Raw genomic sequence first — 15,676 nt, 5'->3', positions numbered from 1 at the left:
GTAATAAACTAATTACTCATATACAACTAGAGATAACGTTGAATACACATGTCAACAATCTAAGATAGTGCTGAAAAGTGGGCCCATTTGATAAGAATCTATGGATGAGTATAAGCTATATATCGTTTCTTTTTCATGTAAAGATGAATGAATACATACCTCTGCTCTAGTTTTCCAAAACTGTAGATTCTTCTCAACACTATGCAAATTGAACAATACATGCTCCACTATGTCTCCTAAAACTTCATACACACTGGATGCCTCAGGTGTCAACCTGGATCATATAGCATATATATTAAGTACGTAATGACTTCGTTTTAAGTACAATTGAAGTTAAAACTCTATAAAACAAAGCATTTTACTACACATACAGATAGATAATTTGAAGGAATAAATCAAATTTAAACTTTGCTTAGACTTTTTTGCTCCGTTGGTCCCTGTATTATACCCCATTTTGCTAACAGCGTCCCTTGGTTATTAATTTGGCATTTAGAATCCTTTGATTATCAAAAATTTGCAATCAGCGTCCCTCGAAGGAACGCTGTTAGCAAAATGGGGTATATTGCAAATTTGCAATCAGCGTCCCTCCGAGGGACACTGATTGCAAAATATTTATAAACAAACGATTCTAAAGACCAAATTAATAACCAAGGGATGCTGTTAGCAAAATGGAGTATAATACAGGGACCAACAAAGCAAAAAAGTCCTCTGCTTACAAGTGCATTAACACAATGATTCCATATATCTGATACTGAATTCAAAATTCTCAGTAGCTAAAGCTTATAATAGCAACTGAGACAAGTTATTAGACTGAATATAAAGTGAACAAAATTAAAATTAATACCCTAATCATGTTTTCATCATTATAATGCTAATGCTAATATATACCTAACGTTTGAGCGCGTTTCTAAAGTTTTCTAGAGGCACAAAAACGTTTAAAATCTCTAAACCAAAATATAAATAGAAAAATGCATCAACCAAAATATGAATTAGAGCCATACTCGAATGATTCAAGAGATTGTGAAGGAAGTGGAAGAGGAAGACACGTGTGTCGAATTCTACGTGACGATGAAGGCACGATTTTTGGTTTGTATAGATTAGTAATCTTGTCAAAAAATGTGATTTTTTCAGGAAGGTTTAATAAGTCGGTTAATAATGAAGAAGGAAGTAAGCCCAAAACACGTTGGCATATAACTTTAATGTAGTATTGATAGGAACTGAATATGGATGATGAATCAGCAGCAGCGCCGGAATTTGTAAGTTGTTGATTTGAAACAGAATCAGAAGCATCCATCGTTATCGTTGCCGTTATTTGGCCCTGCAAAACGATGGCTTTTTTTCGGTGTTTTCTGACTTTGACTTTGTATGTAGCCGCAGGGTTTATGATCGGGTTAATTGTTCAAGAACTAATAACTCTAATCGTTGAAAATCTATTCATTGTTATCGACTAAACTCTCATCGCCTTATTTTGGGACATGATACACCTCTAAATAATATAAAGAATTCAATGATTATAATTCCCATAATTATATTTGCTTATGATTATGATTATTATTTTATTTTATTATGTTTTAAAAATTAAAAACGTAAAAAATCACTTTTGGATTTTGGAACCAAACATCCCATCCTAAACCATTATTTACATTTTAAAAACGTACTAATCAAATAATCTCCATCAAAGCGCTAATTCAAACTCCCTTTAGAAACTAATGCTATATTCTCGAGTTTTTTTCAGTCGAAAGAAATGGAAAATAAAATGGACGAGAGTGTTTTACTATCATTCCCAATCCGTCTGAATATGAGCGAAGAGTGTTGTTAACAAAATACTAATGTATTATCCGTTCTAATCCTCTGCTCTCCCCTCCTTTTCGCTTAAAATAAAAACTCAAGAATCACTATTATTTTTAAATCCATTTATTTCCTTTCCTTTCCTTTCCATTAAATAAAAATCTCGAGAATGCACCATAAATGTACGGTAACTAATATTTTAACTGATTATTCAATTACCGTGTTATAAAATAGATATTTGTTTATTAACATTATAATATTATTTATAGATAATATTTTATATAATATAAAAGTAATTTACAATCTGTACATAAATTTAAAAAACTGCGTTAATATAATATTTGAGACATATATTGTTAATTTAAAATAACATTTAAATCTTTTACGGGTTATACCTTTTAGTTCGACTCGAGTTGCGCTTCAACGACATTATTCTTTAGCCACGAAATAATTTTACAAACTAAACGCAATAAAATACATTGAAAACCGAACCCCGGCGCGAAGCGAGAGTTCAACAACTAGTTTGTACTAAAAGCATATATACTATTAGAGCTGTACATAAAATATTATTCTTAATGATCGATTTTAAATCAACTTTTTTGAGGCTCATGTTTGGTGTCTTATTAATTGAAGTTAAAATAATTTCACCGGAGGGGCTCATAGTCTACGCGGACTCATAGTCTGTGCGTTAGTATTCAATACTAATGTTTTTGATACAAATGTTATCAATAATAAAGGGTTTTTCGCTGTAATTGTATCAGCGAGAGGTCAGGAGTTCGACTCTGCTGGGCTGCAACATTGCACTCAATGTTATCTCTGACCTGAAGTATCCATCCAGGTCGCCTTTCGCTTAGTGTGGGGCAGCGGGGAGGGGGTTTTACCGGTCATGCCTTCGGATTGGTCCGAATTTTCTCCAGTAATCTTTATAGATAATATATATGTCTGCTCTGCTTCATTTGAGATTTTGACATAATAAAATTAGTTTGGATTAAAAGCATATACAATTAGAGATGTAAATAAAAAATTAGTATTAACAATCAGTTTTAAAGCAACTTTTTATGGGCTCATGTTTGATATTTTATCGACTATTTGTCACGTAGATAAATAGTTCAAACAAACGGGCTCAAAAATTATTTGTTAGTATTCAATACTAATGTTTCGTATACAAATGATATCAGTAATAAATGGCTTTTTTCCATTGTAATTGTAATCATATTGTACATTTGATAAGTATTAATATTAATATTAACGTTACCGAATGCTAATTAATTCACGTGTCGTGCAACGCACGGGCTCATAAAACTAGTTTATATTTATATTTTGATATTTATATTCAATTGCAATACAAATTTTTTTTATGAAAAATGCTAACGAAAGCTCTAAAGGTTGCTAAAGTTTCTGTTAAAATGCATAAATAAAGTGTACACGACTATTATGTTTAATGTGTCAGTTATTAAGATGTACTAACTTTTTATGCACCTTAACGACAACCCTTACGCCTTACGGTTGTTATTAGCAATTTCCTTTTTATTTATTTATGAATTGATTTTTCTACAACTAATTTTTTTATGAAGATAAATTACTATATATCTATATTTATACTTATAATTACTTATACTTATTACTAATATTTTTTTGAAGCAATATTATTATATTTATACTTATTTTTATTCTTACTATATAATCAATTGCTTGATTGAATTATTTATCAATTAGACCATTCGTTATAATGAAAAAAGAGATGTTAGGTGTTTGCATTTGGAACTTCACAATGTCAGAAGTGGTCACGATGCAACTTCGTGAGGTCTTTGTAAAAGAGTCTTAGACGTAAAACAACAGTCGATGGACATACCATCTCAGAAAAGTCACTTAATATTGAGGAAGTCGGTGAAATCTTGGGCTTAACACGAAAACAGCCTACTTTCAATCTCTGAGGTACCTTCTGTCTTCGTTTCATTTCTTTCGTGATATTATAATCTGTTAATTATGAAGATATTATCTTTAAATATTAGAGGTCTAGGTCTTGAAGATAAAAATAAATTCAATTGGTTTAAACGGGTTTGTGATAATCAAAAGCCAAATGTAATTGCCCTTCAGGAAACAAAAGCCGAAAAAATCTCGGAATTTTGGGTGGAGAAGGTTTGGGGTAGTTGTGATTATAAATACGCTTTTAAAAAATCGAAAGGTAACTCGGGTGGGATTATTACGATTTGGGACCCCAATCTTTTTAATGCTAACCGTGTTGTTGAGCGTGATTCCTTTATTGCGATAAAAGGATTTTGAAAAGATGTAGGTACCGAGATCATTCTTGTGAACATCTATGGCCCTCAATCTGATTCAGAAAAAAGAAAGATGTGGAACGACCTTAATGATATCCTGAAAATGGAGCTATGTGGGCTCTCTTTGGCGATTTTAATGAAGTTAGATTTTCCTCGAAAATGAAAAATACGGAATTTTGTGAACGACGCGCTAAACTTTTCAACGATTTTATCAAGGACAACTCATTGCTAGATTTACCTTTAGGTGGAAGAACATACACCCGAATTAGTGATAATGGTACAAAATTTAGCAAACTTGATAGATACCTTGTTTCGGAAAACCTTATTCTTCAATGGCCAAATTTGAATGTTTTAGTTTTGGATAAAAAAACACACGGATCATTGTCCACTTATTCTTAGAGATGGAGACATTGATTTTGGACCAAAACCGGTGAAAGTTTTCGACGAATGGTTAATGCACGAAGACTCTTTTGACATCATCAAAACAACTTGGAACAAAAGAACAAATAGCACCAAACCCGATTGCATTTTTCGGGACAAACTCAAGTTAGTCAAGCAAGAACTTAAAAGGTGGTATTCAACTTCTCATGGTAAACTGAAAACGGAAATTGAAGAATTGACGTGTGTGATTAATGAGTGGGAAAAGAAAGTCGAAATATCCGCTCTAAATGATGAGGATTATAACAAATGGATGGTAGACAAAGAAAACCTCCTTCAAAAAGAGAAATCTCAATTAGAAATGCTTAAACAAAAATCAAGATTCAAATGGGCTTTAGAAGGAGATGAGAATAGTAAATTTTTCCATTCATTCATTCGCCGGAGAAATCAGAAAAATAACATTCATGGTGCCAACATAGGTGGGGTATGGAATTCTAATCCCTTAACTATAAAAAATGAAGCTTTTTCTTTTTTTCAGAGGCTTTTCAAAAAGAACACTTCGGAACCATGGATGTTAAATAATTGGGACGGGCTTAAAATTGAAGCAACTTCGGCCGAAGCTTTAGAATCCCCCTTTACCGAAACCGAAGTACTTGATGCTATAAAGAGTTGCGGTAGAAATAAGGCTCCGGGACCGGATGGGTTCAACATCATGTTTTATATCAAATTCTGGGACATAATCAAAGACGATCTCCTCAAAGCACTTAAGTGGTTCTGGGAAACGGGATCCATTTCCAACGGGTGCAACGCCTCTTTCATTACACTCATTCCAAAGGTCAATGATCCTCTTAATTTCTCTAATTTTAGGCCTATTAGTCTCATCGGGAGTTACTACAAAATTCTCTCCAAACTACTTGCAAACCGAATTCGAAAAATAATCCCGGGACTAATAGGCGATGAGCAAAGCGCCTTTATTTCCAATAGATATATACTTGATGGTGTCTTAATTGCTCTCGAGTCTTTAGAAGACCTCAAATCTAGAAATCAAAAGAGTTTTATTTTTAAAGTCGATTTTAAAAAAGCTTTTGATTGTCTAGATTGGGATTTTCTTAGCTCAACAATGTCTTCAATGGGGTTTGGGGCTAAATGGGTCAAATGGATTTTGTCTTGTCTTAATTCTACATCTATTTCCGTTTTAATCAATGGCTCTCCCACCGACCAATTCTTCCCCAAAAGAGGTGTAAGACAAGGGGACCCACTATCCCCTTTTCTATTCATCATTGCGGGAGAAGGATTAAACCAACTTTTGAAAATTGCTACAAATAAAAAATTAATAAATGGTGTTGAAATTGGAAAAGATAAAGTTGTTGTGTCACACCTCCAATATGCGGATGACACAATCATTTTTGGAAAATGGAATAAAGTCGAGGTTAGAAATATTTTGAAAATTCTTAAATGTTTTGAGGATTTATCGGGTCTAAAAATCAATCTTAACAAAAGTAATGTTTATGGTATTTGCACAACTAACTCCGAACTTGCTAGCTTAGCGTCGTGGTTTAATTGCAAAGAAGGGTCCTTTCCTTTTAATTACCTAGGGCTCCCAATTGGGGCAAAAATAAGTTCGTTCAATACTTGGGCACCTATTCTCGAAAAGTTTAAAAAACGTTTATCGGATTGGAAAGCTAAAACTATATCCTTTGGAGGACGCCTCACTTTAATTAAAGTGGTCTTAACTAGTCTCCCACTTTATTATTTTTCACTTTTCAAAGCACCGGTTAGTGTAACTAAAGAACTTGAAAGGATACGTCGTGATTTTTTTGGGGGGGGGGGGGGGGGGGGGGGGTTCTCATGACGATAAAAAAATGGCATGGGTTAAATAGGATCAAATACTTTTACCCTACAAATTTGGTGGATTAAATGTATGCTCCTTAAAAACTAAAAACCTTGCACTTCTAACCAAATGGTGGTGGAGATTCCTCTCGGGCGAAAATGTTTTTTGGGTTCGAATTATCAAAAGTATTTATGGATTGGGCGGGGGATTGGGATGCACTACCTTGATACCCGAAAACAAATTGAATCACCTCTCAGGTCGCCCTTGGTATAATATTATTAAAATTGAAAACACCCTAACTAAGTTAGGGTGTAACCTTTCTAATGCTTTTGTCAAAGATGTAGGAAATGGTGCGGGTACGAAATTTTGGATTGACAAGTGGATAGGAGACGTGCCTCTCAAAGACGCGTATCCGAGACTTTTCAAACTCGAGGCTTCAATAGATGCTTCCATTGCCGATCGTTTGGATTTATCAGTTAACCCGTTGGTTTTCAAATGGAATTGGACCTTGACCCCGAGATGGCGTAATGTATATGATCTTTTTTTTATTCTCTTACCGAAGCCATCAAAGCACACCCCTTTGCATGCTCTCCCGCTAGTTCGCTTCATCCTGCTGCTGGCCCTTCTCGGCCGCCTGCATCCCCATGGCCCTGGAAGCTTGACCCGTCGGGTCGGTTCTCAACCAGCTCATTGGTTCAGTTTCTCAGCTCGCTAGCAGCTGAAAATGCACTTGCGTCTCCTCCTCAACCTACGAACCTTAACCCACTTATCCCTCAAAAGATAGGTATCTTTGTTTGGAGGGCGAAACAAAACAAATTGCCCGTTAGAGTCTCGTTAGATAAAAAAGGTATTGATCTTCACTCATTGAGATGTCCGGTTTGTGATGACGATATTGAAACTCTTCACCACACGCTCCTTACATGTAGTTTTGCAAAAGACATTTGGGAAAGAATTAAAAAATGGTGGAATTTTAGTCATCTACCTATCTCAAATATTTCCGACATTGCAAAAAGTCCAAACCCGTTTTTAAATTCCAATCATGGAATAACCATTTGGCAAGCAGTTGTTTGGGTCACTTCTTACCATGTTTGGGCTCATAGGAATGCTCGTACGTTCAGAGGTAATTGTCTTAGCTCCTCAAAGACCGTCACAGATATTCAAAGCAAAAGTTTCGAGTGGATAAACGTTCGTTGGAAAAAAGGTTCAATGAATTGGTTAACTTGGATCACTAATCCCAAAAGTTTCGATGCATCGCTCTCAAAAGTAGGTGTTGGTTAAGGTAGGTTTTTTATGCCGGATTCTGTTGAATTACTACTTAGAGGGTTCTAAGTGGTTTTAGGCTCGATTGCTTTGTCGCTGCTTGTTCAGCACTGTATTTCGTGTCCTAATCCGGCTTGTCTTGGTACAAGTTGATCCCTCCTAGTAGTAACCGATGGATGAAGGCTTTTTCCTACCATCAATTAACTATACACACTGTTTTTATATATACGTGATCCTTTTTTTAGTTTGTCTCTTCCTAGTCGTGTTTAGATGTTTTCGTGTTTAGATGTTTAGCTTATGCTCTAGTTGCTATATTTGTAAATTGGCCTAAGGCCCTCCTGGTTGTATCTTTTCCTTTTTAATCTAATATTTGTCGGCTTTTCAAAAAAAAAAAAAAAACAGTCGATGCAATAACTTCATTGAGGACGACTTGAACATTAAAAACTTGTTTGAGGATGACTTAATTGGCACTTCACGGTGCTCCCAATGCATCATTGTGGATGAACGTTAAGCGTAAATCAACGGTCGAGACACCAACTTTATTGACTGACATGCGAGCATTGATTGACCGAGTGATGTTTTATCCATTAGGTGGAGCGGACAATTAATTTGGTCTACTAGCCATATATTTAAAGTCTAACTATTTTAATTTACTTACGATTTTAGTTATTGAGTCGACAGTAAGCGTCGATTTATTGACGACTTGACTGATTCTTAGAGTCTCAAGTAAATTGCATGCAGTATTTAAAACTCATGTAAATTTGATTTTACCATTTTTCATGGCGTCTCAATTTTATTTTATTTTTATTTTTTTTGGAAAAGCAAGCATTATATTCATAACAGAATTTGTACAATGAAATGTTGGAAGCCGTTAAGTGGGAATCCAACAGCAGAACACACTCATCTCACAAACATGTTAACTGTTTGTGAGTTAACAAACAGAATACAATCAGCAAAAATAGAAATTACACGAGATTTACACTATAATTAAATGTTTAGGTAGCTATTCGGATCATTAATCCAAGTAAACCAATCAATCTTCTTCCCTCGAATTTTATGTGAAATCCACTCGAATGATTTGGTTTGTATTTCATTTAAAGCCACCGAAAAGTTCCACGAGGATCCTCGAAAAACCTTGTTGTTCCGATTTCTCCAAATGAAATATGCACATACCCATTCAACCGCTTGCCACACTTTACTCCCAAGACTTGTCATCGAATTTGGAGCGTTGCCTCTAAGGATTTCATTAATGCTAAAATTTGAGAACGAACCAATACCCCACCATTTAAAAACCCGATCCCAAATCTCCATTGCATGTTTGCAAAAAATCAGCATATGGTCAACCGATTCCAATCCATCATCGCATAAAGGGCATCTAACCGTGTGTAGGTCGATACCTCTTTTATCAAGTTCTATTCTAACCGGAAGACGTTTTTTTGTTGCCCTCCAAACAAACACTTCAATTTTCTTTGGCACCAAATTGTTACGTAATGTCTCTTGAAGGCCAGCCCCATTCACCATAACCTGTTCGTCAATTAAAGAAGTTAACTGTTTTACCGTAAATTTACCATTCCTTGCCAACGACCATGTCCAAAAATCAGTCTTGCTAGCATCGAACTTGAAATCTTCAACCATCTGCACTAGCCTGTTAAAATCAGCCTCTGTTCGTCCATATGGGTCTCAGATCCACTCGAATTTTGTTGTTGAAATGCCATCTACAATCTCCACTCGATCACTGACCAGGGCTTCTTTGTGTTTCTCTAATCTGTACAGTCTAGGGAACATAATATGAAGCCTCTTATCACCAAGCCACAGATCACTCCAAAACGATGTTGATGACCCGTCTCTGACCACTTTGCAAAAAGATGTCCTGAAAGGGATGTTTAACTCTTCCAAGTAGCAACCTGCCATCACAATGTTAGCCCATACTCCAGTAGCTTGAGACCGAGGAGGAACACCCTCCGATTCCAAACCACCATCCGGACCATGGATACTACGAATAATTTTGACCCAAAGTGCGTTGGTTTCGGTTTTGAACCTCTACCACCACTTTCCCAATAATGCCAAATTTTTGCTATTTAGCGACCCAATATTAAGTCCCCCCTTCCCATAAGGTGAAATAGTGTTTTCCCATTTTACCCAAGTGATTTTGGAACCCGGCCCTGTCCCGTCCCAAAAGAAAGAACGTCTCACCCTCTCAAGAATTTTAATCACACAATGAGGAGCACGGAACAACGAGAAATAATACAATGGGAGACTATTAAGCACCGATTTAATAAGAGTCACTCTTCCTCCGAAAGTCAACGAACGCATTTTCCAATCCAATAGCCTCATTTTTATCTTATCAATCACATATTCCCAGTCTTTTACCTTCCTCATCTATGAACCAATGGGTAACTCGAGATAAGTAAATGAAAATTGACCAACTTGACAACCGATACGGCTAGCTACATGATTCACCTCCTCCACATTAATACCAATACCAAAAATACAACTTTTATTAAAATTTACCTTCAACCCGGAAGCAAGTTCAAAGCACTTAAGAAGATATTGTAGATTATAGATATTTGACCGGCTCCACTCCCCAATGAAGATGGTATCGTCAGCGTATTGTAAATATGACACTACCACTCTATCCATTCCAATTTCCACACCCTTGAACATGCCATTATCCCTTGCTGCTTTTGCAAGTATATTAAGACCCTCAGACGCAAGTATAAATAAAAAGGGTGATAATGGAGCTCCTTGACGGACTCCCCTTCCTAGAGCAAAGTCATTTGTTGGTGATCCGTTGACTAAAACTGAAACCGAGGCTGACTTCAGACAAGCTAGAATCCATTTTTTCCATTTAAGCCCAAACCCCATACAGTTCATTACCTCCATAAGAAAGTCCCAATTAATACAATCAAACGCCTTCTCAAAGCCTACCTTGAAAAGGACCCCCTTTTGCTTCTTTAACTTTAGGTAGTCAATAAATTCGTTTACAATTACCACCTCATCGAGAATAAATCTACCTTTTAGGAACGCACTCTGCTCATGACCCACGAGAGAAGGAATGACTTTCTTCAAACGATTCGATAATAACTTGGAGATAATCTTATAGTAACTACCTATAAGGCTAATTGGCCGAAAATCACCAAGTCCCATTGGATCTTTTTTCTTTGGAATCAATGTAACAAAGGACGCATTTGTGACGACCCAGAAATTTTCGACCAAATTTAAACTTAATCTTTATACGATTTGATATTTTCGACACGATAAGCAAAGTCTGTAATATTGAAGTCTTAAAAATTTTGAACTGTGTTCATGTATTCAATTACCCCTTGACAATTCTCGACGATTCACGAACAACTATTTGTAAATAGATATGTGTGTGTATATATATATATATATATATATATATATAAACAATAATTGGATGTATAATTTGAAATATTAAATGTTGTTGTTATTAAAAGTAATTATGTAAAATAAAATAAAAATATGATATTATGATAATTATTATTTAAAACATATCTATATATATATAAAAAAAGTATATTAATTATATATTTTGTGATTTCGAATTTATTTAGTAAACGATAGTAACACTCAATCACAATTCGATGGATATTAAATAAGTTTAATACAAACTTTTGTGATTTTAAAATAAATGGCGATCCGAAAATGAGTTTTATAAATTATAGGCTTATTGAAAATGTATTTAGGAACTATTTGTTAAATTTTAAACTTTTTATATTTTACTTAAGGTTGATGGCTAATAAGTAATTTAATTTTTATTTAATAATTTTAAAAAGTTAATGACCATTTTATTTTAAATTAATGATTAAAATAAATAAATATAATTACTGTAAAAATTTGGAATTTTTCTGGAAACCTTTATCCGCCACTGATTAACAACAGCGCACGAAATATTGCTCCTTAAATCTGGATGTCGATTGAATGATGACAAGTTTATTGATGGCTATACTGTTTTAGCTTAATGTCACATGTTAATTATTATTTATATTTTATATTAGACAAGTTGTTTGATGTTACATATTATAATAATTCTATTATCTATCTATATCAATATACATGTACGGGAATTTACATGTTAGAAAACACTACCACCTCCAACCCTTCACTTTCACAACCGATTACCCATCTCCACTACCTCTATCTCATAATTATATACATAACACATACACACCATGATACAATCACCAAAATTATCCACTCTAAACTCCAACTAGTACTCTTCTCTTACTCTCAAAACTATCAACCATCGACTATATTTCTGTTTAATCCTTGAATCACCATCAACCATGAGCTACCATTACAAACCTACTTGAAAAACCACCATTTATTTCTCTCTCTCTTCGAAAATTATCACCAAGATTCATCATCATCATCCGCTAAACAACTATAATACAACCTTCAAATCTTCTGCTACTAACTTTTCTTTCTGTTTACTCGTGATCAAGTTGCAATCAAACCGAAAGCCAACTCAAACCATCACTATGTATTCGCTACTATTGCTATACTTACTATGGGTCAAAGTTATTGCTTGTTTATGTCATTTGTTCCGATCACAAACTTCTAAATCGATCCAATGATTTGTTGTCTGACTATTCGAGAATCAACCATAAATACACCCACCTTTGATTACGCAAACCATCACTTCATCATTCATCACCATGATTATCTAACCGTCGTCAACCGGTTGCTTTTTCTTTTCCGTTTTAATCACAAACTAAACACCCCCAGTAAACACTACAATTAACCCTGCAACTTGTTGCTACAGTTCCAATTAAACATCAACCATTTGCTACTGTTTTTGTTTCGGATCTGGTTCCACACAAACAAACACCTGCAAGTAGTTCAAACCTTGTTCTATTACCGATCGTGATCAATATGAGGTATTCTCCAACCGGTGATGTTTTGGTTTATGTTTCTTTACTTCTGTTTTAGCATTCCATCGAAACCCATTTGGGTTTTCTACTATTCAAACAACATCAATCACCACCTTCACCATTGATCACAAACAACAAACTGTTTCGCTGATTTCTTGTGTTTGTTCTAATTCTGTTCGAAGGGAATTACACCTAAACCATTACCCATATAAATCACGACCACCTTTCATGTTCTTTTCTTTTTCTATCGCCACCACTTTAAATCTATCGAGTAAACTACTGCTATTAAACTCCGCTGTTTCTGTTTCTATCTTAAGTTCGAACACCACAATAACCAACCTTTGAAATTTTTGACACCCGCCATCTTCTTGTTTCCTAATTCTTGTTCAAAACTCTAAACACACAAACAACTAATATATATCATAAATCAAAGCTGATTTTGCGTAATATTCCTTTCATTATGGCCGACAATCTCATTATTGAAATTCCCACTTGTTGTGTGGTCGTTGAAGGCTGTTGCAATTGAATTCATTTCTTTTATTTTCTTTTAATAATAAGCGAATACCTTTTTGACTTATGTTAGTGGGTTGAGTGGTGGATCCAATGAATCAAACAAACACTTCTGTATCTATTATATTATGATTGGGGACAAGTAGGGTATATACGAACAAAATTAAAGTGATGAGCTGTACATACATTTTGTTTGGTCGATTAAACTGCATAAATATAAACGACCCATTTGATATGTGGACTGTGAGCTTGTTTCAATGGTGAGCCATTAATGGACTACTCGTTGTTGGGCTGCCGTATCTTAGTTTCTTATTCTGGCCATATAACGTCTGTTGGATCAAAACATGCGGATTAATGATGATGATAGTTAGAATGATACACATAAGATAAGAGGAAGATGACAACAGATTTGTACATAATAAATGATTAAAAACGCATATTATAACAATAACTCACGAGGGCTTCAGTGGTTTGGGAAGGGAGTTGGTTAAGAGAGAGGTCTCGGGTTCGAGTCCCGTCTGGAGCATTTCTTTTTAGAAAAACAATTAAAAAGGGTATACACTTTTATTCTCTTTTCCATTAGCATTATAATAATAATAATAATAATAATAATAATAATAATAATAATAATAATAATAATAATAATAATAATAATAATAATAATAATAATAATATTAATAATAATAATTATTATTATTATTATTATTATTGTTATTGTAATTAGTATTGTTATTATTATTATTATTATTATTATTATTATTATTATTATTATTATTATTATTATTATTATTATTATTATTATTATTATTATTATTATTATTATTATTACTAGTATAATTATTGTTATGGTTATTATTGTTATGTTATTATTAGTGTTAAAATTATTATTACTACTATATGTATAAGTATTATAGTCATTATCATTATTATTACTATATGAATTAATAATATTACTATTAGAAATTTTATCATTTTAGAATTATTATCATCATTATAATTATGATTATGATTATTATTATTGTTATGAAAGTAATAAAAATTTAATATTATTATCATTAAAATTAGAAATTGTATTATTCTATCATTATTAGTACTAGTATCATTCTATCACTATTAGTATTATCATTATGTATTATTATTATTATCATTATTATCATTTAAATAGGTGTTATTATCATAACTATAATTATTATTATCACCATAAATATTACTATTAAGGTTGTTATTATCACCTCTAATATTACTATAAGTATTATTATTTATGTTATCATGAGTATTATTATGTAGTTACTAAAATCATTATCATAATTAAAATTAACAATAAGATTAATATTTTTACATTACTATCATTACTATCATTATTATTAATATAGAATTATTAACATTATTAACTCATTAATAATATTAAGTATTATAAACATTTTTACCACTAGTAATATTATTTTAGTATTATTATAACTACTATTACTAATATACAAATGATATATTTAAATACATATAACATAACAAAAATTAATATTTTTATATACAAAATGAATATATGAAACATATATATACTATTAATATAAAAGGGATATAACTAATAAATTTATATATATATTGTTCGATTTCCAGTATGTATATTGATAAATATACAAATGATATAGGTTCATGAATCCGAGGCCAACCTTATACTTGTTCAATGTCGCCATATGTATTTTTACTACAAAATACAATATAGTGAGTTTCATTTGCTCCCTTTTTAATGCTTTTGCAATATATATTTTTGGGACTGAGAATACATGCGCTGCTTTTATAAATGTTTTACGAAATAGACACAAGTAATCGAAACTACATTCTATGGTTGGATTATCGAATTGAATATCATCCTTTTTAGTCTGGTAATCTAAGAATTAGTGAACAGACACCCTAATTGACGCGAATCCTAAAGATAGATCTATTGGGCCTAACAAACCGCATCCGGGTTACGGATGCTTTAGTACTTCGATTTTATCATGTCCGATGAGAGTCCCGGAATGATGTGGATATTCTAGACGTGTTTTGTTAATGTCGATTACCAGGTGTTCACCATATGAATGATTTTTATCTCTATGCAGTTTGTGCGAAATGCCTGATATGAGATGATGTTTATGAAAAATGAAAATAGAAATCTTGTGGTCTATTAAAATTGTGGAAATGATTGATTACGATAAACTAATGAACTCACCAACCTTTTAGTTGACACTTTAAAGCATGTTTATTCTCAGGTATGAAAGAAATCTTCCGCTGTGCATTTGCTCATTTTAAAGATATTACCTGGAGTCATTCATGGCATATTTCAAAAGACGTTGCATTCAAGTCGTTGTGTCCAATAAAGATTATTATTAAGTAAATGGTAGATTAGGTCATTTATAGTTGAATATTATGAAATGGTATGTATACCTGTTAACTTTCAATGTAATGAAAGTTTGTCTTTAAAAAACGAATGCAATGTTTGTAAAATGTATCATATAGAGGTCAAAACCTCGCAATGTAACCATATGTTATTGTATGCGTCCTTATGGATTAGGACGGGTCGCTTCATGTGGTATCAGAGCGGTGGTCTTAGCGAACCAGGTCTTGCATTAGTGTGTCTAACTGATAGTTGTTAAGATGCATTAGTGAGTCTGGACTTCGACCGTGTCTGCATGTAAAAAAGTTTTGCTTATCATTTCTTGTCGAAAATTACTTGCTTATCATTCTTAGTCTAGACACAT

The 15,676-nt window shown here is 33.3% G+C and overlaps 1 protein-coding gene across 1 annotated transcript; it reads left to right on the top strand.

The window, feature by feature from the left end:
• Positions 1 to 3,517: 3,517 nt before the first annotated feature.
• LOC139864562 (uncharacterized) lies at positions 3,518 to 7,554 on the top strand. Its single transcript, XM_071853144.1, has 6 exons — positions 3,518 to 3,592; positions 3,781 to 3,973; positions 4,082 to 4,208; positions 4,467 to 6,064; positions 6,621 to 6,737; positions 6,839 to 7,554. The coding sequence occupies exons 1-6, from the start codon at positions 3,518 to 3,520 to the stop codon at positions 7,552 to 7,554; spliced, it is 2,826 nt and encodes a 941-aa protein (XP_071709245.1).
• The last annotated feature ends 8,122 nt before the right edge of the window (positions 7,555 to 15,676 follow it).

Source organism: Rutidosis leptorrhynchoides, chromosome 8 (assembly GCF_046630445.1).
Source record: "Rutidosis leptorrhynchoides isolate AG116_Rl617_1_P2 chromosome 8, CSIRO_AGI_Rlap_v1, whole genome shotgun sequence".
Lineage (NCBI taxonomy): Eukaryota > Viridiplantae > Streptophyta > Magnoliopsida > Asterales > Asteraceae > Rutidosis > Rutidosis leptorrhynchoides.
The sequence above is the reverse complement of the archived record's forward strand: the minus strand, read 5'-3'. Positions and strand labels throughout refer to the sequence as shown.

What these genes read in the sequence shown, in the direction of transcription:
- LOC139864562 (XM_071853144.1), top strand. Translation starts at nt 3,518, where the DNA reads ATGAAAAAAGAGATGTTAGGTGTTTGCATTTGGAACTTCACAATGTCA. An exon ending in TCACGATGCAACTTCGTGAG is followed by an intron (nt 3,593 to 3,780) that starts GTCTTTGTAAAA and finishes TTAATTATGAAG; the next exon opens with ATATTATCTTTAAATATTAG. An exon ending in CCCAATTGGGGCAAAAATAA is followed by an intron (nt 6,065 to 6,620) that starts GTTCGTTCAATA and finishes TCAAAGATGTAG; the next exon opens with GAAATGGTGCGGGTACGAAA.